General features: G+C 47.7%; 1 protein-coding gene across 1 annotated transcript in view; it reads left to right on the plus strand.

Annotated features, from left to right (window-relative positions):
* ctc1 (CTS telomere maintenance complex component 1) overlaps nucleotides 1–23521 on the plus strand; it is a 40387-nt gene extending 16866 nt beyond the window's left edge. Inside the window, 12 exon segments of the mRNA XM_063900551.1 lie at nucleotides 3046–3160; nucleotides 13098–13455; nucleotides 14106–14198; nucleotides 14305–14439; nucleotides 14518–14564; nucleotides 14688–14918; nucleotides 15120–15188; nucleotides 15264–15423; nucleotides 20825–20880; nucleotides 22069–22225; nucleotides 23028–23142; nucleotides 23215–23521. Of these exon segments, the coding sequence (XP_063756621.1) occupies nucleotides 3046–3160; nucleotides 13098–13455; nucleotides 14106–14198; nucleotides 14305–14439; nucleotides 14518–14564; nucleotides 14688–14918; nucleotides 15120–15188; nucleotides 15264–15423; nucleotides 20825–20880; nucleotides 22069–22225; nucleotides 23028–23142; nucleotides 23215–23306 (1628 nt within the window). The 3' untranslated portion in view covers nucleotides 23307–23521.
* The last annotated feature ends 4388 nt before the right edge of the window (nucleotides 23522–27909 follow it).

A 27909-nucleotide genomic window follows, 5' to 3' on the forward strand; every position in this document is an offset into this window, starting at 1 on the left:
GGTCCTATGCTCACACTTGTTTGACGCCACACCTCCCACTTGACCTCCTGGTTCTTGAACTCAAGGAGGTCACAGCACCTTAGTGTTGGGCAGGGTTTGTTTAAGTTGCCCCTTCAGTGTTGCTCTTCTCTTGACATCTCTGAAGAACTGTAGCTGATATTTTGGCTTTGAGTCTTTTTGCCTTCTGGTTTTGAGCAGGCTTCATAGTTGGGACCGGGTAGCTAGGAAAAGTTCTGACGTGAACATCCCTGACGATGCCCTTCTTGTCAGCGTTGACATTGATCACTTTGGCGAGCCTATACTGACCCCTCAGGGCGTTTTGGTCCGCTAGCCAGACAACATCTCCAACTGCCACATTCCTTTGCACTGTGTGCCACTTAGTCCTCACGAATAGGTTGGGCCCAGCTAACTGACTCCATTTCCTCCAGAATCGGTCGATTTCTGTTTGAATAGCCCTCAATCTTCTGTAGGGGTAGCCTTCAAGGTTAAAGCTTCCAAGATCTCCTCTGGGTCCAGTCCGTCCAAGCAGAAGGGTATTTGGGCTAATGTAGTCTATGCAGTCCTCCCGGCTCTGCACCCTGGCATCAATGGGTCTTTCATTAGCAAGATTGGCAGCCATGAACAAGAATGTCTGGAACTCACTCCATGTGAAGAGTCCTTCTCCTCCCAGGTTTTGCAAGGCCCGCTTCACAGCACGAACAGCTGCTTCTGCAGCTCCATCCCTGTGAGGAGAGTCTGCTGGGAGGATTTTCCAACTCCATTCTGTTCCATGCTTGGAAGCTTCATTCTCAAGCTCAGATTTTCCCAGTTGGTCCAGGAAGAGGTAGAGCTCTTTGAGGGCCGGTCTGGCTCCCACAAAGTTCTTTCCAGGATCTGACCACAGTTTCTTCGGATGCCCTCTAAGTGCTGTGAATCTCTGGTACGCCAGTAAGAAGCCTTCAGTTGACTGGTCACTGACAACATCTGTGTGCATAGCTCTGGATGCCATGCAGCAGAAGACAATTCCCCACACCTTGAGCTTGACTTTCTTTCTCACCTCATCCTTGACTTCACAAGGTCCAAATAAGTCCACTGTTGTGTACTCAAATGGTTTGGCCGGTGTTATCCGCTCCAATGGAAGGTCTCCCATGATCTGCTGGCACTTTCTTGCCCGAGCTTTTCTGCATGTCACACAGCTGTCAACAATCTTCTGAGCCAGTTTCCGGCCTTTTATCACCCAGGCTCTGCTTCTCATCCGGAGTAGTGTGCCCGCTATTTCTTCATGGTTTGCATCGTGGGCTTCTTGAGCTAGAAGCGTGGATATCCATGCATCATATGGTATAATTGGTACTGTAGTTTTGTCCTCGTTAAATATTTGGAATCTTCCTCCACAGAGCAAAAGTCCTGTGTCTTCCTCCTTGTACACGACAAGTGTGTTCAGTGTGGTGTCTGGAAAGGTTTCACCTTCTTGAGCCGCAAGGAATAGATCGCGGAGTGCATCTTCACATTCTGCAATGGTGAGTACAGCTTCTTCAGCTCGGGACGTTATCTCTGGTGTTGAAGGAATTCCCTCCCACTTTGGCTTGCTAGAGCCTGAGGTCTTTGTCAGTAGTTTCCTCCACTTCTTTACAGCTCTCCATACCCAGGCGATGACTCTGGTCAGCTTGGTCAAATTGCTGAACTTCCTGATGTCAAGGATTCCCTCCATTGCAGAACCAGCTGGTACTCTCTGGAATTGGATCTTGGGTTCTTTTCATCAGGGCTACTTTGCTGTGCATCCTCCTGGTCACTCATCACTTGAATTGAGACTGGAGACTCTGGCATTGCAGTCAAAGAAGGGACATCACTTTGTTTTTTGACCTTGGTTCTGGTCAGTGCTGCTGTGAAAGACTTCCTTTGGAGCTGGTCTATGCCTTCTTTGGCAAATGCAGCGACTTCTTTGGCTGGCTTTTTTGGCCACTCTTCCACAGGGTCCTTCAGAAAGTCTGGTCCGTTCTGCCACACAGAATCCTCTTTAAGGTATTCTGGCCTTGCTCCTCTTGTTACGAGGTCAGCAATGTTCAGGTCTCCTGGGATCCACCACCAGTCTCCGACAGAGGTGGATTTCTGGATCTCTCCAACTCTGTTTGCAAAGAAGGTTTGATATCCATAGCTGTCTCTTTGGATTGCTCCCAACACAGTCCGACTGTCCAGCAGATGGAGCCATCGTTCGATTTCCATTCGTTTTCAATGTACTTCCTGAGTCGTGCTGCAAAGACCGCTCCGCAGGTTTCAGCTTTCACTGGTTCTCCCTTTTGGTCCAATGGTGTGAGCTTTGCTTTGGATTCAGCCAGTCTGACTCGGATGCCTTGTTCAGTTTCCATCTGAAGTACACCACAGCTCCATAGCTCTTGTCACTTCCATCAGAGAATGTTACTCCCCAAGGTTTTCCAATCCAATCGACTGGTGTGAGGCTTCTGTGGAAGGTGATTTGCCTAAGACGTGTGTATTCCTCAAACAGCAGGATGACTTCTTCCCTCAATTTTTCAGACAGAGGTTTGTCCCAAGTGTCTCTGGTCAGAGCTTTGCCTCCAGCTTCCTGAAATGCCTTCCTGACAAGAATAGCACCCTTCTGTTTGACAGGTGTGACAAGGTCTATCGGGTCATACAGGCTTGCTACTTGGCTTAGCAGTTGTCTTCTCGTCAGTGGGTTTGGAGTGTTCTCTCTCACCTCTTCACCAAGGAGATTTTGGCCGACTCTCATTTTCCTTTTCCTCTTTGAGAAGTTGATTGAGGTCATGAGGTAAAGTTTATCCTCTTCAACGAGGTATCCAATTCCAAGGGCTTTGTTGTCTCCTTCCCTCATCTGGTTTGGAAGAACGAGTATTCTGACAACCTGTAACACACACACACACACACACACACACACACACACACACACACACACACACACACACACACACACACACACACACACACACACACACACACACAAGAGGTCAGATGTCATCTTTTATAATGTGTGTGTGTGTGTGTGGGTGTATGTGTGTGTGTGTGTGTGTGTGTGTGTGTGTGTGTGTGTTACAGGTTGTCTGGTATGTGTGGAGAGGTTCACCATGGTAACGGAGAGATTCCTTCAATCAGATTTCCCCTCAGACCAACATCTGGACCAGGACAAGTACATCAGACACACACACTGCAGGTACACACACACACACACACACACACACACACACACACACACACACACACACACACACACTGCAGGTACACACACACACACACACACACACACACACACACACACACACTGCAGGTACACACACACACACACACACACACACACACACACACACACACACACTGCAGGTACACACACACACACACACACACACACACACACACACACACACACTGCAGGTACACACACACACACACACACACACACACACACACACACACACACACACACACTGCAGGCACACACACACACACACACACACACTGCAGGTACACACACACACACACACACACACACACACACACACACTGCAGGTACACACACACACACACACACACACATTGCAGGTACACACACACACACACACACACGGACACACTGCAGGTACACACACACACTGCAGGTACACACACACACACACACACATACGCACACACACACTGCAGGTACACACACACACACACACACACACACTGCAGGTACACACACACATACTCACACACACACACTGCAGGTACACACACACACACACACACACACTGCAGGTACACACACACACACATTCTCACACACACACACTGCAGGTACACACACACACACACACACACACACACACACACACACACACACACTGCAGGTACACACACACACACACACACACACACACACACACACACACACACACACACACACACACACACAACACACACATACTCACACACCACACTGCAGGTACACACACACACACACACACACACACACACACACACACATACACACACACACACTGCAGGTAGATGATGCAGTACTCTAGTCTGGATGGAGTACCACAGAGGATGCAGTACTCTAGTCTGGATGGAGTACCACAGAGGATGCAGTACTCTAGTCTGGATGGAGTACCACAGAGGGATGCAGTACTCTAGTCTGGATGGAGTACCACAGAGGATGCTGTACTTTAGTCTGGATGGAGTACCACAGAGGATGCAGTACTCTAGTCTGGATGGAGTACCACAGAGGATGCAGTACTCTAGTCTGGATGGAGTACCACAGAGGATGCAGTACTCTAGTCTGGATGGAGTACCACAGAGGATGCAGTACTCTAGTCTGGATGGAGTACCACAGAGGATGCAGTACTCTAGTCTGGATGGAGTACCACAGAGGATGCAGTACTTTAGTCTGGATGGGAGTACTACAGAGGATGCAGTACTCTAGTCTGGATGGAGTACCACAGAGGATGCAGTACTCTAGTCTGGATGGAGTACCACAGAGGATGCAGTACTCTAGTCTGGATGGAGTACCACAGAGGATGCAGTACTCTAGTCTGGATGGAGTTCCACAGAGGATGCAGTACTCTAGTCTGGATGGAGTACCACAGAGGATGCAGGTACTCTAGTCTGGATGGAGTACCACAGAGGATGCAGTACTCTAGTCCTGGATGGAGTACTACAGAGGATGCAGTACTCTAGTCTGGATGGAGTACTACAGAGGATGCAGTACTCTAGTCTGGATGGAGTACCACAGAGGATGCAGTACTCTTAGTCTGGATGGAGTACCACAGAGGATGCAGTACTCTAGTCTGGATGGAGTACCACAGAGGATGCAGTACTCTAGTCTGGATGGAGTACTACAGAGGATGCAGTACTCTAGTCTGGATGGAGTACCACAGAGGATGCAGTACTTTAGTCTGGATGGAGTACCACAGAGGATGCAGTACTCTAGTCTGGATGGAGTACCACAGAGGATGCAGTACTCTAGTCTGGATGGAGTACCACAGAGGATGCAGTACTCTAGTCTGGATGGAGTACCACAGAGGATGCAGTACTCTAGTCTGGATGGAGTACTACAGAGGATGCAGTACTCTAGTCTGGATGGAGTACCACAGAGGATGCCAGTACTTTAGTCTGGATGGAGTACCACAGAGGATGCAGTACTCTAGTCTGGATGGAAGTACCACAGAGGATGCAGTACTCTAGTCTGGATGGAGTACTACAGAGGATGCAGTACTCTAGTCTGGATGGAGTACCACAGAGGATGCAGTACTTTAGTCTGGATGGAGTACTACAGAGGATGCAGTACTCTAGTCTGGATGGAGTACCACAGAGGATGCAGTACTTTAGTCTGGATGGAGTACTACAGAGGATGCAGTACTCTAGTCTGGATGGTGTACCACAGAGGATGCAGTACTCTAGTCTGGATGGAGTACCACAGAGGATGCAGTACTCTAGTCTGGATGGAGTACCACAGAGGATGCAGTACTCTAGTCTGGATGGTGTACCACAGAGGATGCAGTACTCTAGTCTGGATGGAGTACCACAGAGGATGCAGTACTCTAGTCTGGATGGAGTACCACAGAGGATGCAGTACTCTAGTCTGGATGGAGTACCACAGAGGATGCAGTACTCTAGTCTGGATGGAGTACCACAGAGGATGCAGTACTCTAGTCTGGATGGAGTACTACAGAGGATGCAGTACTCTAGTCTGGATGGAGGTACCACAGAGGATGCTGTACTTTAGTCTGGATGGAGTACCACAGAGGAAGCAGTACTCTTGTCTGGATGGAGTACCACAGAGGATGCAGTACTCTAGTCTGGATGGAGATACTACAGAGATGCAGTACTCTAGTCTGGATGGAGTTACCACAGAGGATGCAGTACTTTATCTGGATGGAGTACTACAGAGGATGCAGTACTCTAGTCTGGATGGTGTACCACAGAGGATGCAGTACTCTAGTCTGGATGGAGTACCACAGAGGATGCAGTACTCTAGTCTGGATGGAGTACTACAGAGGATGCAGTACTCTAGTCTGGATGGTGTACCACAGAGGATGCAGTACTCTAGTCGGATGGAGTAACACAGAGGATGCAGCACTTTAGTCTGGATGGAGTACTACAGAGGATGCAGTACTCTAGTCTGGATGGAGTACCACAGAGGATGCAGTACTTTAGTCTGGATGGAGTACTACAGAGGATGCAGTACTCTAGTCTGGATGGTGTACCACAGAGGATGCAGTACTCTAGTCTGATGAGTACCACAGAGGATGCAGTACTCTAGTTCTGGATGGAGTACCACAGAGGATGCAGTACTCTAGTCTGGATGGAGTACCACAGAGGATGCAGTACTCTAGTCTGGATGGTGTACCACAGAGGATGCAGTACTAGTCTGGATGGAGTACCACAGAGGATGCAGTACTCTAGTCTGGATGGAGTACCACAGAGGATGCTGTACTGTAGTCTGGATGGAGTACCACAGAGGATGCAGTACTCTAGTCTGGATGGAGTACCACAGAGGATGCAGTACTCTAGTCTGGATGGAGTACCACAGAGGATGCAGTACTCTAGTCTGGATGGAGTACTACAGAGGATGCAGTACTCTAGTCTGGATGAGATGAAGACATGGATCAGGGTTTCGGCAGCAGAGAAGGAGACGCATATATTTTTGAGGTGGAAGAAGGCAGTTCTGGTGATGTGGTTCTCAAAGGAGAGGTTGCTGTCGAAGAGGACTCCAGGTTTGGGATGTGAGGGGAGGCAGTCAGCGTGGTGAGGGATAGGTTGTTGTTGTTGGTGGTAAGGGATAGGTTGTTGTTGTTGTTGTTGGTGAGGGATAGGTTGTTGTTGTTGATGGTGAGGGATAGGTTGTTGTTGTTTTTGGTGAGGGATAGGTTGTTGTTGTTGGTGAGGGATAGGTTGTTGTTGTTGTTGTTGTTGGTGAGGGATAGGTTGTTGTTGTTTTTGGTGAGGGATTGGTTGTTGTTGTTGATGGTGAGGGATAGGTTGTTGTTGTTGTTGAGGATAGGTTGTTGTTGTTTTTGGTGAGGGATTGGTTGTTGTTGTTGATGGTGAGGGATAGGTTGTTGTTGTTGTTGGTGAGGGATAGGTTGTTGTTGTTGATGGTGAGGGATAGGTTGTTGTTGTTTTTGGTGAGGGATAGGTTGTTGTTGTTGGTGAGGGATAGGTTGTTGTTGTTGTTGTTGTTGGTGAGGGATAGGTTGTTGTTGTTTTTGGTGAGGGATTGGTTGTTGTTGTTGATGGTGAGGGATAGGTTGTTGTTGTTGTTGTTGTTGTTGTTGGTGTTGGTGTGTGACTGGATCCTGAGCTTCCTGACGGGCAGATCCCAGGCAGTGCGGATGGGGAACATCACATCCTCCACCTTGACCCTCAACACCGGAGCCCCTCAGGGTTGTGTGCTCAGCCCTCTCCTCTACTCCCTGTTCACGCACGACTGCGTGGCCACACACAGCTCCAACACCATCATCAAGTTTGCTGACGGCACGACCGTCATCGGCCTGATCACAGACGGCGACGAGACGGCGTACAGAGAGGAGGTCAGAGCCCTGACATCTTGGTGCCAGGACAACAACCTCCATCTCAACGTCAGCAAAACAAAGGAGCTGATTGTGGACTACAGGAAGAGGCAGAGAGAGGCACACACACCCATCACCATCGACGGGACTCCTGTGGAGAGAGTCAGCAGCTTCAGGTTCCTCGGGGTAAACATCAGTGAGGACCTGACATGGACACATCACACCAGGGTCATATCCAAGACGGCTCGACAGCGGCTCTTCTTCCTCCGCAGGCTGCGGAAGTTCAACATGGACTCCAGGATACTCTGCAACTTCTACAGGTGCACCATCGAGAGTATCCTGACTGGCTGCATCACCGCCTGGTATGGCAGTTGCACCGCCCTCAACCGTAAGACTCTACAGAGGGTGGTGAAAACTGCTCAGCACATCACCAGGACGGAGCTGCCATCCATGGAGGACCTCTACACCCAGCGGTTGTAGGAAGAAGGCCTGTAGGATATTAAAGGACCCCTATCACCCCAGCAACAATCTGTTCTGTCTGCTGCCGTCTGGCAGACGGTACCGCAGCATCCGGACCAAGACCACCAGACTCAGAGACAGTTTTATACCACAGGCTGTAAGACTGCTGAACTCCTGAGCTGTGTGAATGTCTACTCACATCTGTTTATAGTACACACACACATATATATATATATATATATATATATATATATATATAGATATGTGTGTACTATAGACAGATGTGTATAATATATAGATATATCTATATATTATACACATCTGTTTATAGTACACATATCTATACATAATATATGCATCTGTCCATACCTCCTCATTCCACAGTGTAAAGTGTTTAAATACTTTCAATGTATTCCACATATGTATATATTTCACATCCTCAAATCTTTACTGTTGTTATTGTAAATATTCTTCTCTCTTTTTGCACTATTTTATTATCTTATCTGCACCATGTATGTTGAGTTGTTGGAGGAGCATGGGACATAAGATTTTCATTGCCAACATATACGCTGTATCTGCTGTGCATATGACCAATAACACCTTGAAACCTGGTGAGGGATAGGTTGTTGTTGTTGATGGTGAGGGATAGGTTGTTGTTGTTTTTGGTGAGGGATAGGTTGTTGTTGTTGTTGTTGTTGGTGAGGGATAGGTTGTTGATGGTGAGGGATAGGCTGTTGTTGTTGTTGTTGTTGGTGAGGGATAGGTTGTTGATGGTGAGGGATAGGCTGTTGTTGTTGTTGTTGTTGTTGGTGAGGGATAGGTTGTTGTTGTTTTTGGTGAGGGATAGGTTGTTGTTGTTGTTGTTGTTGGTGAGGGATAGGTTGTTGATGGTGAGGGATAGGCTGTTGTTTTTGGTGAGGGATAGGTTGTTGTTGTTGTTGTTGATGGTGAGGGATAGGTTGTTGTTGCTTTTGGTGAGGGATAGGTTGTTGTTGTTTTTGGTGAGGGATAGGTTGTTGTTGTTGTTGATGGTGAAGGATAGGTTGTTGATGGTGAGGGATAGGTTGTTGTTGCTTTTGGTGAGGGATAGGTTGTTGTTGTTTTTGGTGAGGGATAGGTTGTTGTTGTTGGTGAGGGATAGGTTGTTGTTGTTGGTGAGGGATAGGTTGTTGATGGTGAGGGATAGGTTGTTGTTGTTGTTGGTGAGGGATAGGTTATTGTTGTTTTTGGTGAGGGATAGGTTGTTGTTGTTGGTGAGGGATAGGTTGTTGTTTTTGGTGAGGGATAGGTTGTTGTTGTTGGTGAGGGATAGGTTGTTGTTGTTTTTGGTGAGGGATAGGTTGTTGTTGTTGGTGATGAAGGATAGGTTGTTGTTGGTGAGGGATAGGTTATTGTTGCTTTTGGTGAGGGATAGGTTATTGTTGTTGATGATGAAGGATAGGTTGTTGTTGTTGGTGATGAAGGATAGGTTGTTGTTGGTGAGGGATAGGTTATTGTTGCTTTTGGTGAGGGATAGGTTATTGTTGTTGATGATGAAGGATAGGTTGTTGTTGGTGAGGGATAGGTTATTGTTGCTTTTGGTGAGGGATAGGTTGTTGTTGTTGTTGGTGAGGGATAGGTTGTTGTTGTTGTTGTTGGTGAGGGATAGGTTGTTGTTGCTTTTGGTGAGGGATAGGTTGTTGTTGTTGTTGTTGACGTCATAGCAGGACGTCGGAATGTCAGGCTAGCAGGTGAGGAGAGACAGGCTAGCAGGTGAGGAGACACAGGCTAGCAGGTAAGGAGAGTCAGGCTAGCAGGTGTGGAGAGACAGGCTAGCAGGTGAGGAGAGACAGGCTAGAAGGTGAGGAGAGACAGGCTAGCAGGTAAGGAGAGTCAGGCTAGCAGGTGAGGAGAGACAGGCTAGCAGATGAGGAGAGTGAAGCTAGCAGGTGAGGAGAGACAGGCTAGCAGGTGAGGAGAGACAGGCTAGCAGGTAAGGAGAGTCAGGCTAGCAGGTGAGGAGAGACAGGCTAGCAGGTGAGGAGAGTGAGGCTAGCAGGTGAGGAGAGTGAGGCTAGCAGGTGAGGAGAGTCAGGCTAGCAGATGAGGAGAGACAGGCTAGCAGATGAGGAGAGACAAGCTAGCAGGAGAGGAGAGACAGGCTAGCAGGTGAAGAGAGTCAGGCTAGCAGGTGAGGAGAGACATGCTAGCAGGTGAGGAGAGTCAGGCTAGCAGGTGAGGAGAGTCAGGCTAGCAGGAGAGGAGAGACAGGCTAGCAGGTGAAGAGAGTCAGGCTAGCAGGTGAGGAGAGTCAGGCTAGCAGGTGAGGAGAGTCAGGCTAGCAGGTGAGGAGAGTCAGGCTAGCAGATGAGGAGAGACAGGCTAGCAGGTGAGGAGAGTCAGGCTAGCAGGAGAGGAGAGACAGGCTAGCAGGTGAAGAGAGTCAGGCTAGCAGGTGAGGAGAGACATGCTAGCAGGTGAGGAGAGTCAGGCTAGCAGGTGAGGAGAGTCAGGCTAGCAGGAGAGGAGAGACAGGCTAGCAGGTGAAGAGAGTCAGGCTAGCAGGTGAGGAGAGTCAGGCTAGCAGGTGAGGAGAGTCAGGCTAGCAGGTGAGGAGAGTCAGGCTAGCAGGAGAGGAGAGACAGGCTAGCAGGTGAAGAGAGTCAGGCTAGCAGGTGAGGAGAGTGAGGCTAGCAGGTGAGGGGAGACAGGCTAGCAGGTGAGGAGAGTCAGGCTAGCAGGTGAGGAGAGACAGGCTAGCAGATGAGGAGAGTGAGGCTAGCAGGTGAGGAGAGTCAGGCTAGCAGACAGGCTAGCAGGTGAGGAGAGACAGGCTAGCAGGTGAGGAGAGTGAGGCTAGCAGGTGAGGAGAGTGAGGCTAGCAGATGAGGAGAGACAGGCTAGCAGGTGAGGAGAGTCAGGCTAGCATGTGTGGAGAGACAGGCTAGCAGATGAGGAGAGACAGGCTAGCAGGTGAGGAGAGTCAGGCTAGCATGTGTGGAGAGACAGGCTAGCAGATGAGGAGAGACAGGCTAGCAGGTGAGGAGAGTCAGGCTAGCATGTGTGGAGAGACAGGCTAGCAGATGAGGAGAGACAGGCTAGCAGATGAGGAGAGACAGGCTAGCAGATGAGGAGAGACAGGCTAGCAGGTGAGGAGAGTCAGGCTAGCAGGTGAGGAGAGTCAGGCTAGCAGATGAGGAGAGACAGGCTAGCAGGTGAGGAGAGTCAGGCTAGCATGTGTGGAGAGACAGGCTAGCAGGTGAGGAGAGTGAGGCTAGCAGGTGAGGAGAGACAGGCTAGTAGGTGTGGAGAGACAGGCTAGCAGGTGAGGAGAGACATGCTAGCAGGTGAGGAGAGTGAGGCTAGCAGGTGAGGAGAGACAGGCTAGCAGGTGAGGAGAGTGAGGCTAGCAGGTGAGTAGAGACAGGCTAGCAGGTGAGGAGAGACCAGGCTAGCAGATGAGGAGAGACAGGCTAGCAGGTGAGGAGAGACCAGGCTAGCAGGTGAGGAGAGTCAGGCTAGCAGGTGTGGAGAGACAGGCTAGCAGGTGAGGAGAGACAGGCTAGCAGGTGTGGAGAGACAGGCTAGCAGGTGAGGAGAGTGAGGCTAGCAGGTGAGGAGAGTCAGGCTAGCAGGTGTGGAGAGACAGGCTAGCAGGTGTGGAGAGACAGGCTAGCAGGTGAGGAGAGACAGGCTAGCAGGTGAGGAGAGTCAGGCTAGCAGGTGTGGAGAGACAGGCTAGCAGGTGTGGAGAGACAGGCTAGCAGGTGAGGAGAGACCAGGCTAGCAGATGAGGAGAGTGAGGCTAGCAGGTGAGGAGAGACAGGCTAGCAGGTGAGGAGAGACCAGGCTAGCAGATGAGGAGAGTGAGGCTAGCAGGTGAGGAGAGACAGGCTAGCAGGTGAGGAGAGACCAGGCTAGCAGATGAGGAGAGTGAGGCTAGCAGGTGTGGAGAGACAGGCTAGCAGGTGTGGAGAGACAGGCTAGCAGGTGAGGAGAGACCAGGCTAGCAGATGAGGAGAGTGAGGCTAGCAGGTGAGGAGAGACAGGCTAGCAGGTGAGGAGAGTGAGGCAACACAACAACAGATACACAACAACAACAACACAACAACACATACACAACAACACATACACAACAACAACACAACAACAACAGCAACACAACAACAACAACACATACACAACAACAACACATACACAACAACACATATGCACAACAACAACAACACATACACAACAACAACACATACACAACAACAACACATACACAACAACAACAACACATACACAACAACACATACACAACAACAACAGCAACACAACAACAACACATACACAACAACAACAGCAACACATACACAACAACAACAGCAACACAACAACACATACACAACAACAACAGCAACACATACACAACAACACATACACAACAACAGCAACACATACACAACAACAACAACACATACACAACAACAACACATACACAACAACAACAACATATACACAACAACAACAACACATACACAACACAACAACACATACACAACAACAACAACACATACACAACAACAACAACAGCAACACGTACACAACAACAACACATACACAACAACAGCAACACATACACAACAACAACACATACACAACAACAACAACAGCAACACTTACACAACAAGAGCAACACGTACACAACAACAACACTTACACAACAAGAGCAACACGTACACAACAACAACACATACACAACAACAAGAGCAGCAGCCAAAGTACGCCAAGGAAATGTCTATGGTAGAAATTCACACACACACACACACACACACACACACACACACACACACACACACACTGCAGGTTCACACACTGCAGATACACACACACACACACACACAAGGTTCACACACGGCAGGTGCACACACACACACACAAGGTTCACACACTGCAGGTTCACTCATACACACACACTGCAGGTTCACACACGGCAGGTGCACACATACACACACACTGCAGGTTCACACACACACACACACACACTGCAGGTTCACACATGGCAGGTGCACACACACACACACACTGCAGGTTCACTCACACACACACACTGCAGGTTCACTCACACACACACACACACACACTATTGATGAAGTAAACCCTCATGTCTCTCAGGGTCTACCTGCAGTTTTCTCTGGACCAGCTCCACATCCTGAGCCCGTCCATTGCCATGGAGACTCACCTGAGGGGGGCGGAGCCAAGCTGTGATGTCACAGAGGAAGAGGAGGAGCCGTGTAGCAGCAAGAGAAGAAGAGGAGACCCGCGGCCCTGCGTCTCCAGGGTGATCAGGGTGCAGCAGAAAGAGGGCGTGGCCTGGAGGAACCCGGGGGCGGGGTCACATCAGGAGGAGGCGGGGCTAACCGCAAGCTTCTCCGTCACAGCTGCTGTGATTGGTCCGGTGGTCAGCTGGGGTCGGGACCCGAAGAACAGACCAATGGCAGACAGGGAGACGGAGTCAGAGAGTGAGGACAAGGTGAGACACATCCTATAATGCACCTGTACTAAGCCTGTCTCTACCTGTCTGTCTCTCACCTGTCTGTCTCTACCTGTCCGTCTCTCCTGTTTGTCTCTCACCTGTCTGTCTCTACCTGTCTGTCTCTCACCTGTCTGTCTCTCCCTGTCTGTCTCTCACCTGTCTGTCTCTCCCTGTCTGTCCCTACCTGTCCCTCTCTACCTGTCTCTCTCCTCTCTGTCTCTCTCCTGTCTGTCTCACCTGTCCCTCTCTACCTGTCTGTCTCTCCCTGTCTGTCTCTCACCTGTATGTCTCTACCTGTCTGTCTTTACCTGTCTGTTTATACCTGTCTGTCTCTCCTGTCTGTCTGTACCTGTCTGTCTATACCTGTCTGTCTCTACCTGTCTGTCCCTACCTGTCCCTCTTTACCTGTCTGTCTCTCCCTGTCTGTCTCTCACCTGTCTGTCTCTCCCTGTCTGTTTCACCTGTCTGTCTCTCACGTGTCTGTCTCTCCCTGTCTGTCTCTCACCTGTATGTCTCTCAACTGTCTGTCTCTACCTTTCTGTCCCTACCTGTCCCTCTCTACCTGTCCCTTTTTACCTGTCTGTCTCTGCTGTCCCTCTCTACTTGTCCGTCTCTCACCTGTCTCTCCTCTGTGTCTCACCTGTCAGCAGCTGGTCCTGGTTTTCTCCGGTGTGTGTGCTCGATGGTTTCCTGTCCTGCATCCTGGATGTGTGTACAGACTGATCGCTGCTCACTCTCAGGTGAATATATGTTTAGACCTGTTTACGTTTGTTTTGAGGTGTTATTTAGTCAACACGATGGAGCTGGTGTCTGTGCAGCTGATTGGTGCGTGTGTGTGTCCATCAGGATCCCAGTGTTCTGATTGGCTGTGGAGTCTCTGAGCGGAGGGGGGTGGAACTCCACGCTCACTCCACCCTCCAGGTGCGACCTGATTGGAGGTTCCACACTGTGACCCGCCCCCTGCTGCACACCTGCACACAGGTAAGCACTGAGTGAACGGTCATCATCGATAAGCAGTAATCGTCATGGAGATGAAAATAATAAAGTTGTGATCTCCAGGCTCGCTCGCCCAGCGTCATGACTCTCTCTCAAGTCCTGGACTGCAGGTACAAATACCATTACTATCATCATTTTAATAAATACTATACTAACCGTGTGTGTGTGTGTGTGTGTGTGTGTGTGTGTGTGTGTGTGTGTGTGTGTGTGTGTGTGTGTGTGTGTGTGTGTAGCTCAGACGTGGTGTGTTTTCAGGCTCAGGTTTCAGACAGGATCAGTGTGAAGCGCAGAGACTCTGCAGCAGGTGTGTGTGCAGGTGTGTGTGCAGGTGTTCGGCTCACAGTCTGTGATCAGACTGGGTGTAGTCTGCAGGTGTACCTAGACCTGAGCCACACCCCCTACCCACCTGGACTGTTGCCTGGCAACACACTGCTGCTGTCTGCTTTCCAGAGGAGAGAATCCAGGTGACACACACACACACACACACACACACACACACACACACACACACTTAATACAGACAGTGTAAATACAAACATGTTCAATGTTTACTTACTCTGAGAATCTCACTTTGATTTATTTGGTTCATTTAGCATTGCAGGTGTGTGTGTGTGTGTGTGTGTGTGTGTGTGTGTGTGTGTGTGTGTGTGTGTTTGTGTGTGCAGGTGGGGGGGGGTGTACTGCAGTGACCTGCCTGTCAGCTCAGTGACGGTCACCTCTCTGGGAGACTCCAGGTAACTCCTCTGATCTGACGCGTTGTTTTTCTCTTACTTTGAAATGCTCTGATGTTTGGATCTGCTTCCTGTCAGCTGTGTGAGCCCTCCTCCTGCTCCCATGATGCACCTGGGTGTGTGGGTAGGGAGCAGGGAGCAGAGGTGCACTGTGGGTCGGGTCAGAGGTCACGTGGTGTGTCTGTTGCTGCTGCAGCTGAGGTGGAGCTGCTCGCTGTGCGGAGGGCTCTACACACAGGTGAGTTATTACACACACAGGTGAGTTATTACACACACAGGTGAGTTATTACACACACAGGTGAGTTATTACACACAGAGGTGAGTTACTACACACACAGGTGAGTTATTACACACACAGGTGAGTTATTACACACACAGGTGAGTTACTACACACACAGGTGAGTTATTACACACACAGGTGAGTTATTACACACACAGGTGAGTTATTACACACACAGGTGAGTTACTACACACACAGGTGAGTTATTACACACACAGGTGAGTTATTACACACACAGGTGAGTTACTACACACACAGGTGAGTTACTACACACACAGGTGAGTTACTACACACACAGGTGAGTTACTACACACACAGGTGAGTTATTACACACACAGGTGAGTTATTACACACACAGGTGAGTTATTACACACACAGGTGAGTTACTACACACACAGGTGAGTTATTACACACACAGGTGAGTTATTACACACACAGGTGAGTTACTACACACACAGGTGAGTTACTACACACACAGGTGAGTTACTACACACACAGGTGAGTTACTACACACACAGGTGAGTTATATAGAATAGAATTACTTTTTTGATCCCAATTTGGGAAATGCTTTTGTTGCAGCATAAAAATGAAGCCGCGTCACAAAGGTGTCTTGAGGACTCGGCCGTTAGCAAACGTGGGAAGTTTCAGGCCGATCGGAGAATGTACATGGGAGTTTCAGCTGTAACATAAACATGACGAGTGATCTGTCTGTCGCGAAGCCCACGTCACTCTACGAGAGCGGGTTAGGGTTAGGGTCAACTGTCATGATTTCGGCCCTGTTGGAGTTTCCCCGGTTTTCTGTGTGTTCTCCATGGTTGTGACTCGCAACGCGAGCAACCAAATTGTCGTACAGATACGCTCACCCTAACTGCCGGCATGACCCGAGACCCCGTTTTGTGTTTATTTGGCAGGGTTTTTGCTTGCTTTGCCCCTAATATAAAGCAGGATTTAATAAGTACAGTAAGTGTGAGAGGTGTGGAATATTAATAGAATGTAAATGTAGAGAGTGCACGTTCAGTGTGAAGGAGTGCACGTTGAGCCCAGGTCACAGAGAGTCCTGCAGCCAGAGGGGGGTTATAGCACAGAGTTACTGCAGAGGGCAGGAAGGTTCTCCAGAACCTTGTGACAGCGGAGCTGGAGCAGTCTGTTGGAGAAGGAGCTCCGCTGTCCTTCCAGCTGCAGGTGGAGAGGGTGGGGGGGGTTATCCATGATGGACAGCAGTCTGTTCAGAGTGCTCCTCTCCACCACAGCCTCTAAAGGGTCCAGTTTGATGCGATGACAGAGCCAGCTTTCCTGATCAGTTTATGGATTCTGCTGGTGTCCCCGGCTCTGATGCTGCCCCCCCCCCCCAGCAGCAGCAAAGAAGAGAGCATAGCAACAACAGACTGGTAGAAGATCTCCAACATCTTGCTGCACACGTTGGAGGATCTCAGCCTCCTCAGGAAGTACAGTTGGCTCATCCCCTTCTTGTACACAGCGTCACTGCTGGCCCTCCAGTTCAGTCCGTTGTACTTGTAGTCCTCCACCACAGCCACATCCTCTCCCAGAATGCACAGGGGCAGTGGAGACGTCCTCTTCCTCCTGAAGTCAATGACCATCTCTCTGGTCTTGGCCACATTCAGAAGCAGATGGTTTCTTCCACTCCACTAAACCCTCCACCAGCGCTCTGTACTCCTCCCCCCGTCCATCCCTTAAACACCCTACCACTGCAGAGTCATCAGAGAGCTCCTGCAGGTGGCATGACTCTGAGCTGTATGAGGGTCAGTGGTGTGTAAGGTGAACAGGAAGGGAGACAGCACAGTCCCCTGAGGGGCTCCTGTACTACCAACCACCACCTCAGACAGGACACTGCCCAGCCGGACACACTGTGGCCTGTCTGTGAGGTAGCTGGTGGTCCAGGAGATGGTGGACCCTCATAGCCTGAGCTGGTCCCTCAGGAGCCGGGGCTGGATGGTGTTGAATGCACTGGAGAAATCAGAGAGGGTGATTCTCACAGTGCACCCCGACCCCTCCAGGTCAGTCTGTCTCTCCCCTTGAACCCCGTGATGGTCTTCATCCCAGTCCACACATCCTTGCTGTTGTTCTACTGGAGCTTGGCCTCCAGCTTCTCCCTGTAGGAATCCCTGCTCTCCCTCAGCTTGTCCCTCAGGTCGTCCCTCAGCCTCTCCCTCAGGTCGTCCCTCAGCCTGTCCCTCAGGTCGTGCTGGATGCTCCTCAGCAGTGGTTTGTCCCCAGACTTGAAAGCTTCCTTCTTCTTGTTTAAAAGCTGTTTCAGGTCTCTGGTGATTCAGGGTTTATTGTTTGGAAAGCAGTGAACAGTTTTAGCTGGCAGTGTTTGCTCACAGAAGTTGATGTAGTCGGGTGATGCAGTGGGTCATGCTGTTGATGTCCTCTCCATGTGGCACACAAAGCACATCCCAGTCCGGGGTCTCAAAGCAGTCCTGTAGAGCCTCATTGGCCTCAGGGGTCCACTTCCCCACACTCCTAGTGGATACGGGCTGCCTCTGAACAAGGGGGACATATTTTGGAGCCAGAAAGACCAGGTTGTGGTCAGGGTTAGGGTTAGGGTTGAGGGGGGGGGTATATGCTGATACCATGCATTCTTGGTATCAGCATATAAAAGGTCCAGAGTGTTGTTGTCTCTGGGGGGGCATTTCACATACTGAGTGAGTGTAGGTAGAGTTCTGTCCAGTTTAGCCTGGTTACAGTCCCCAGTGATGGGGATGAAAGCATTTGAGTGTAGTGTTTGGAGTTTGGCCACAGTGGAGTGGATGACGTCCCCAGCCAGCTCCCCATCAGCTGATGGAGGAATGTAAACAACAACAACAACAACAACGGCGCAGTGAAACTCTCGGGGCAGGTAGTGAGGACGCAATCCACCAGCTCACAGCTCAATGTCCGGGCTACAGAAACGCTCCTTCATGGTAACATGTCCGGGATTACACCATCGTTCATTCTCATACAGAGCATCCCCCCTCCCCCCCCCCCCCCCCCTTTCTTCTTACGCTCAGAGTAGCGTCCCTGTCCGCCCGAACGCTCGTGATGCCGGGGAGAGCCGTGCTGTTGTCCGGGATATGCGAGTGCAGTCACGTCTCCGTAAAACACGAGGCTGCTCTCACGGTACTCCCGCTGGGTCTTGGTCAGCACGCCGTGCTCCTCCATCTTATTTGCAGAGGATCTCACGTTCCCCATTACTATCGGCGGCACGGAAGGCTTGTATCTCCTCTTCCTCTTCAACTTCCGCCGGTTCCTCCAGGATGTCATGCCAGTCTCCCGGCAGCAGCACGGGTCTGCAGAGCGTGATCAGCTGCTCGCTTTGAGCGTGGCTCTCCGTCACAAAAAGTGCAGAAAAGTGAAAAACGTTCAAACAGAACGTCAGCCTAGCTGTTCAACAGTTAAGTACATACAGGCTGCCACCTAGCACGGCGCTAACAGCAGAAAGACACACACAGGTGAGTTAGTACACACACACACACACAGGTGAGTTAGTACACACACACAGGTGAGTTAGTACACACACAGGTTAGTTAGTACACACACACACACACACAGTTCAGTTAGTACACACACAGGTGAGTTAGTACACACACAGGTTAGTTAGTACACACACACACACACAGGTGAGTTACAGTGGTATGCAAAAGTTTGGGCACCCCTCTGAGATTTCATGACAATTTGCTTTTCCTTTATAATAGAAGATCACAGCAACAACATTTGTTTTCCTACAAAGATGTAGACGTTTTAGTGTTTTCCAGACCAAAATTCTTAGGGTAGCATTACATAGTTTTATTATAATAAAATAAAATGCAAAAAATGGGATGTGCAAAAGTTTGGGCACCCTTATAAATAGCATTCATTTCAACACCTGTACGGATTTATAGCTGACAGGTTGCTGCACAAAATTGCTTTGATTAGCTCATTAGACCTTCAATTACAAAGACAGGTGGAACCAATCATGAAAAAGGCTATTTAACATAGGTAATAGCTGGCTGTGCCTGGCCTAGGTTCTTTCTTAGGGAGTGGCAAGATGGGGACCTCAAAACAACTCTCCACTGACCTGAAAGCTAAGATAATCCAACATTATAAATTAGGAGAAGGGTACAAAAAATTATCTGACAGGTTTAAACTGTCTGTCTCCACAGTCAGAAACGTAGTTGTGAAATGGAAGGCCACAGGAACAGTCCGTGTGAAGGAAAGATGTGGTAGGCCGACAAAAATAGGGGAAAGGCACAGGCGAAGGATGGTGAAAATGGTCACAGAGAAGCCACAGACCACCTCCAGAGAACTACAACAACATCTGGCTGCTGATGGTGTAGTTGTTCACCGTTCCACAATCCAGCGTACTTTGCACCAGGAAGAGCTCATTGGAAGGGTGATGTGCAAAAAGCCTTTCCTGAGTGTTAATCACAAGAAGAGTCGCATGAGGTATGCAAAAGCACATCTGGACAAGCCAGAAGCATTTTGGAACAAAATACTGTGGTCAGATGAGACCAAGATTGAGTTATTTGGTCATAACATGAACAGGTATGCATGGCGAAAAAAACACACTGCATTCAATGAAAAGAACTTGTTGCCCACTGTAAAATTTGGTGGAGGATCTATCATGTTATGGGGCTGTGTGGCTAGCACAGGTACTGGAAAACTTGTTAAAGTTGAGGGCCACATGAATTCCTTACAGTACCAGGAGATTCTTGACAAGAATGTTCTAGAGTCAGTCACAAAGTTGAAGCTACGCCGGGGTTGGATTTTTCAGCAGGACAATGATCCTAAGCACCGATCAAAATCCACCAAGGAATTCAAGCAGAAGCACAGGTACAATGTTCTGGAATGGCCATCCCAGTCCCCAGACCTTAACATCATTGAAAATGTATGGATTTATTTGAAGAAGGCTGTCCATGCACGGAGGCCAAGAAACCTGACTGAACTGGAGACGTTTTGTGTGGAAGAATGGGCCAAAATACCACCTGCCAGGCTTAAGGGACTTGTCTGTGGCTACAGGAGGCGTCTACAGGCCGTTATTGCAGCAAAAGGAGGCAATACTAAATATTAATGGAATTATTTCTTAGGGGTGCCCAAATTTATGCACATGCCTATTTTTGTTTGAATGCACATAAACATGTTTCTGTTTGACCAATAAAAGTTATTTCACTACTGAGATGTTTCTGTTACCATAAGGTATAACATATGTTAGAATGAAGTTGCTGCTTCAAAAGCTCAGCAAGTGACAAACTGATGCAGTGGTTTTCCTAAGGGGTGCCCAAACTTTTGCATACCACTGTATCTGTACACACAGGTACACACAGGTGAGGTATGAGGGTCTCAGGTAGCTCCAGTAACTAAAGTGTCCTCTGTCTCTCAGTCTTGTTCCAGCACTCCGTGTGGGTCCTCCTCGTCTGTCTTTCAGTCCACAGTGAAGTAAGACCCCTCCCCTCTACCTGTGTACACCTGTGTTGTACCTGTCTGTGTGTACCTGAATTTACTCGGTATTGACCTGTATTTACCTGTCTGTGTGTACCTGTATTTACCTGTCTGTGTGTACCTGTATTTACCTGTCTGTGTGTACCTGAATTTACTCGGTATTGACCTGTATTTACCTGTCGGTGTGTATCTGTATTTACCTGTCTGTGTGTACCTGTATTTACCTGTCTGTGTGTACCTGTATTTACCTGTCTGTGTGTACCTGTATTTACCTGTCTGTGTGTACCTGTATTTACCTGTCTGTGTGTACCTGTATTTACCTGTCTGTGTGTACCTGTATTTACCTGTCTGCGTGTACCTGTATTTACCTGTCTGTGTGTACCTGTATTTACCTGTCTGTGTGTACCTGTGTTTACCTGTCTGTGTGTACCTGTGTTTACCTGTCTGTGTGTTACTGTATTAACCTGTCTGTGTGTAAGTGTATTTACCTGTCTGTGTGTACCTGTGTTTACCTGTCTGTGTGTACCTGTGTTTACCTGTCTGTGTGTACCTGTGTTTACCTGTCTGTGTGTTACTGTATTAACCTGTCTGTGTGTACCTGTATTTACCTGTCTGAGTGTCCCTTGTTTTTACCTGTCTGTGTGTACCTGTGTTTACCTGTCTGTGTGTACCTGTGTTTACCTGTCTGTGTGTACCTGTGTTTACCTGTCTGTGTGTACCTGTGTTTACCTGTCTGTATGTACCTGTATTTACCTGTCTGTGTGTACCTGTGTTTACCTGTCTGTGTGTACCTGTGTTTACCTGTCTGTGTGTACCTGTGTTTACCTGTCTGTATGTACCTGTATTTACCTGTCTGTGTGTACCTGTGTTTACCTGTCTGTATGTACCTGTATTTACCTGTCTGTGTGTACCTGTGTTTACCTGTCTGTATGTACCTGTATTTACCTGTCTGTGTGTACCTGTGTTTACCTGTCTGTGTGTACCTGTGTTTACCTGTCTGTGTGTACCTGTGTTTACCTGTCTGTATGTACCTGTATTTACCTGTCTGTGTGTACCTGTGTTTACCTGTCTGTGTGTACCTGTTTTTACCTGTCTGTGTGTACCTGTGTTTACCTGTCTGTGTGTACCTGTGTTTACCTGTCTGTGTGTACCTGTGTTTACCTGTCTGTGTGTACCTGTTTTCAGGCTGGTGATTGATGACGGAACAGGTGAAGCTCACGTCTGGTTCTCAGGTGCTCAGGTCCGTGCTCTGCTGGGATTGGCTGATTCTCAGTGGGAGGGGCTTCAGAGAGCGCTGCAGGTCAGAGGTCACATCCGAATCTACCCTCGGGGGCGGAGCCTGGTCAGTACCACTTCCTGTTTCACAGCGGCTGCTATGGACGAATCACAGTCTGTGTGTTTACCTGTCTTTATTTCAGCTGTGTATTTACCTGTCTGACTCAGCTGAGTGTATGTTCACCTGTCTGTCTTTCAGGTGTGTATTTACCTGTCTCTCAGGTGTGTGTTTACCTGTCTCTCAGGTGTGTGTTTACCTGTCTCTCAGGTGTGTGTTTAACTGTCTTTGTCTCAGGTGTTTGTTTACCTGTCTGTCTTTCAGGTGTGTGTTTACCTGTCTCTCAGGTGTGTGTTTAACTGTCTTTGTCTCAGGTGTTTGTTTACCTGTCTGTCTTTCAGGTGTGTGTTTACCTGTCTCTCAGGTGTGTGTTTAACTGTCTTTGTCTCAGGTGTTTGTTTACCTGTCTGTCTTTCAGGTGTGTGTTTACCTGTCTCTCAGGTGTGTGTTTAACTGTCTTTGTCTCAGGTGTTTGTTTACCTGTCTGTCTTTCAGGTGTGTGTTTACCTGTCTCTCAGGTGTGTGTTTAACTGTCTTTGTCTCAGGTGTTTGTTTACCTGTCTGTCTCTCAGGTGTGTGTTTACCTGTCTCTCAGGTGTGTGTTTAACTGTCTTTGTCTCAGGTGTTTGTTTACCTGTCTGTCTTTCAGGTGTGTGTTTACCTGTCTGTCTGTCAGGTGTGTGTTTACCTGTCTGTCTCTCAGGTGTATGTTCACCTGTCTGTCTCTCAGGTGTGTGTTTAACTGTCTGTGTCTCAGGTGTGTGTTTAACTGTCTGTGTCTCAGGTGTGTATTTACCTGTCTGTCTCTCAGGTGTGTGACTCAGAGGACCCTCTCCTCCACTTCCTGTTGTGTGTGTGCAGCAGTGAGGTGGTGTGTCGTCAGCTGTCTCTCACCTGCCGGAAACAGAATGCTCAGAGATCAGAAGGTAATGAACTCACCTGTGAACTCACCTGCAGAGCAGCGGCCATGTTGATGAGATTCACCTTTTCTGTTTCAGAGATGAAGAGGTTCAGCCGAGGAGGTCGAGACTTCATGACCAGAGTGACTTCTCCTCTGCAGCTCACCTGTACACACATAAGCTCTGACTGACCTCACCTGTACTCACCTGTACACACATCAGCTCTGACTGACCTCACCTGTACTCACCTGTACACACATCAGCTCTGACTGACCTCACCTGTACACTCAGACTAACCTCACCTGTACACTCTGCCAGGAAGTGGTCCACAGCTCACCTGTATGAATGCATACTGCCAGGTGTCCAGGATATGTTGTTATGTTATTAAACCCTCACTTCTCATGAAGTCTGTTCCAGCTGTTTTTCTCACTCACCTGACAGACACACAGGTATCTCTCTCTGCCGCAGTCACCATCCATTTTAATGTGTATATGCTCTACAACAGGTAATCGTTCATAATGTCTGAAGCGTAATGGTTTAAAGTAGATAAGCAGTGTCATGTGATGCTGAACCAGCAGGGGGCGCTGCAGGTCTGAGCGTAACACCTTCACAGGTAGGAATTAGAACCTTTGAAACAGTAAATCCTGAGTGTGAGGAGTTCCTGCAGCTTCAGAATGAGGTACGGTGTTTCCTGTCTCAGCTGGAATGAGTGATCGTTTCGTGAACAGCAGACCTTTGCCTCAGCGGGTGTTACTGCCCTGCCTCACCTGTAGGGGGCGTCTGAGCCCCGCCTCTCTGTCTCTGTCCACTCACAAACTGCTGCCCCTGGTAACCGATGAGTCATCAGCGGCGCATTTTCTGATTGGCTGCTGGCTGAACAGGAAGTGAAAGCAAAGTGTCGGGACTTTCCCAGAGACGCTGCGTTTCAGGTTCTGGGTGACACACACACACTCACACACACCACACACACACACACACACTCTCACTCACCACACACACACACACACACATACCCACACTCACACACACACACACACACACACCCACCAACAACACACACAACAACCCCCCCATCACACAACAAAACACACAACTTCAACACAAACACACCCCCAACACAACACACACCCCACCCCCCCACACTCTAAACACACAAACCAACACCCCACACAAACACACACCAAACCCCATACCTCTCCCCAAAAACAACCACACATCCACACACCACAAACCCCCCAATTTCCCTACCACCCCCAACACACAACAAAAACAAACCCAAAAACCCCCTTTCCCACCCCACAACACAAAAAAAAAACCCCCAACTTACAACCAAAACCCCCCCAAACACACAAAACACCCCAAACCCAAAAACCCCATCTCTCTTCACCACCACCCACCACACACACAAACAAACCCCCACCCCACACTTCACAAACAAACACACACACAAACCCCCATACTTCCACACACACAAACCCCACACATCTCACACCCCTCCACCCCAACTCCCCACACCCCTTCAAACACAAACACCACCCCACATATATAACACCACACAACCCCTTCACACACAACACACACCCTCACACAACACCCCCAACCCCACACTTCACACACAACAACGTTCTCTGTGACTATATCAAAGGGGCGGATAAGAACCAAAATGAAAAACTAATATATCAACTTCAAAAAAAGGTTTGACTGATTCATCTCTAATCTTTGTTCAATTAATTTACAGGGGAAAGGGTTTCGAAAGTCATTTTATTCTTGTATTTATTCTTATTGACTGTTTTTTGCCTTTGTTTGCTGGTTAGTGTTGGGAAAAAAAGTCATTCGATTTTAAACCGGATTTTTAAGGTGTTGCATAAAATAAAACTAAAAAGTACAGTTCTGTGTTTGAATTTTCAGGGGTGATCAGATTCAAACTAAATCAATCAGAATATTTTATTCATCCCAACGGGGAAATTTTTTTTTTGGTTCCAACATCTCTTTAAACTTTAATTTCATCTTGACTTTAATCTCTAAATCTTCCATGGCCAACTCGGGAGGATGTTCGTAACGAGTCCCCCTAAAAGGCCGAGGCACTGGGGGCCCATCGGGGCCCCAGCAGGAGCAGGCAGACCCGGGGGACTGTCTCCCGGTGATAAAGATCTCACCCGGGTCTCTCCCGAGGGTGTGATGAAAAAAGAAAAAATTTGATCCCGGATTTCGAGACCTGCGTTCAGGGGCTGCAGGAAGCTAAGCCCTCCTCATGACAAAGGGCCCGTGATCCCCAGCGTTTTGGGGCTGAGGTGGGTGGTTTAAGGGGAAAACCCCGAAGGGGGTCTGTGGTCGGGTGGGGTTTGGGGTGAACAGATCCGACAAACAGGAACGGAAAAAACTGTGGTCATTTCCCTTCCAGCACTTTTTATAGGCTCCCCAAGAGAGAAGCAAAGGGCTTTTAAAGTGAGACCCACTTGAATACACCTGAACACAAGGAGAGGAATCTTTAAAATGGACATACAATGAATAACTGAACATAGAGAGAAAGGGCTCTTAAAGTAGAGAACTACATAGATATACACCCAACTCAGCAGGAAAGGGCTCTTTAAAATAAAGACACTACTACTGAATACACCGAACATCAGAAGGGGGAGGCTCTTTAAAATAGAGATTACATATGATATACACCTAACACACGGGGAAAGGGCTCTTTAAATAAGACTAAAAACTGAAAATACACCTGACTCGCGGAGGGACTCTTTAAAGTAAGATTTACAACTGAATTAAAACCGGAAACAACCCGGAAGGCCCTTTAAAGTAGAGACATAATACTGATAAACCTGAAAAATCGGAGGAAGGACTCTTTAAAAAAGACTCTACTACTGATAACATGAAATCAGCGGGGAGGGCTCTTTAAAAGAGATCATAAGATAACACCGAACATCAGCAGGAGAGACTCTTTAAAGTAGAGAAATACAACTGATATACACCTAACATCACAGAGAGGCCTTTAAAATAAACTACATACAATAAAAGAACTGGGAAGGACTCTTTAAAAAGGACTCTAAATACTGATTACACCTGAACAAAGAAAAAAAGACCTTTTAAAGTGGTTACAAATGAATACCCTAAATGGGGAGGACCCTTTAAAGTAGAGACACTAAATTTTTGAATACCCTGAACATCAGCAGGAGAGGATCTTTAAATTTGAGGGGCCACAAATGAAAAAAATGAAAAATCAGCAGGGAAAGGATTTTAAAAAGAGACCCTAATACTGGAAATAACCGAAACATCAGGGGGAGGACCCTCTTTAAAGGGGAGGACCTTTTTAAAACTAATTAACCTTGGGGGGGGGGGAAAAAAATTTTCAAGGGGGAGGGAAAAGGACCTTTAAGTAGAGAAGTTCCCACAAAAGGTTTCCCCCCCCAAAACCGCTTATTTGTTTGGGAAATAGGGGTTAAAGATAGAGATAATTTTCTGCTCTTGATTGGCGCCCGTCTAAGCCGGGTGGCAAACTTTTGTATCATTTAGACAGCTTTAAGAGACAGAACCAGGGACGAAGTACAGACAAAACAGTTTGGGGCAGAAACTAAAAAGAGACAAAAACTTTGAGACAGAAACTTTAGAGGACAGACAGTTCAGAGGACAGACAGCTTTAGAGAGACAACAGGTTACAGATGAAGATAGCTCCCCTTCCTCTGCGGGGGCCCCTTTGTTTCAGTGACGTCATTTCGTTAACACCCGATCAAACAAACAAATGTTTTTTTTGATAAAAAAAAAGTCCTTTTTTACTAACGTCCGGTTTATAACATTTTTACTAACAGTCGTTTTCTAACAGCTGTTTATAACAGTTGTTTTTTCAAATCGTTTACTAACATCTGTTTACTAACATTGTTTTAAAATCGTTTACTACCATTGTGTTTTTTTAAAAGTTGTGTTTACTAACAGTCTTTTTTACTAACTTGTTTCTACAGTCTGTGTTATACAGTCTGTTTTAACAGTCTGTGTTTTACTAAAGTTGTTTTTATAACGTTTTTTTTAACATCTTTTTACTAACAGTTTTTTAACGTTTTTTACAACAGCTTTTACTAAAGTCTGTTTACTAACACTGTTTATAAAAAAGTTGTTTTAAAAAGCTTTTACTAACAGTCTGTGTTTACTAACAGTCTGTGTTTACTAACAGTCTGTTTACTAACAGTCTGTTTACTAACAGTCTGTTTACTAACAGTCTGTTTACTAACAGTCTGTTTACTAACAGTCTGTTTACTAACAGTCTGTGTTTACTAACAGTCTGTTTACTAACAGTCTGTTTACTAACAGTCTGTTTACTAACAGTCTGTTTACTAACAGTCTGTTTACTAACAGTCTGTTTACTAACAGTCTGTTTACTAACAGTCTGTTTACTAACAGTCTGTTTACTAACAGTCTGTTTACTAACAGTCTGTTTACTAACAGTCTGTTTACTAACAGTCTGTTTACTAACAGTCTGTTTACTAACAGTCTGTTTACTAACAGTCTGTTTACTAACAGTCTGTTTACTAACAGTCTGTTTACTAACAGTCTGTTTACTAACAGTCTGTTTACTAACAGTCTGTTTACTAACAGTCTGTTTACTAACAGTCTGTTTACTAACAGTCTGTTTACTAACAGTCTGTTTACTAACAGTCTGTTTACTAACAGTCTGTTTACTAACAGTCTGTTTACTAACAGTCTGTTTACTAACAGTCTGTTTACTAACAGTCTGTTTACTAACAGTCTGTTTACTAACAGTCTGTTTACTAACAGTCTGTTTACTAACAGTCTGTTTACTAA

This window comes from Eleginops maclovinus, chromosome 14, assembly GCF_036324505.1.
Source record: "Eleginops maclovinus isolate JMC-PN-2008 ecotype Puerto Natales chromosome 14, JC_Emac_rtc_rv5, whole genome shotgun sequence".
Classification (NCBI taxonomy): Eukaryota; Metazoa; Chordata; class Actinopteri; order Perciformes; family Eleginopidae; genus Eleginops; species Eleginops maclovinus.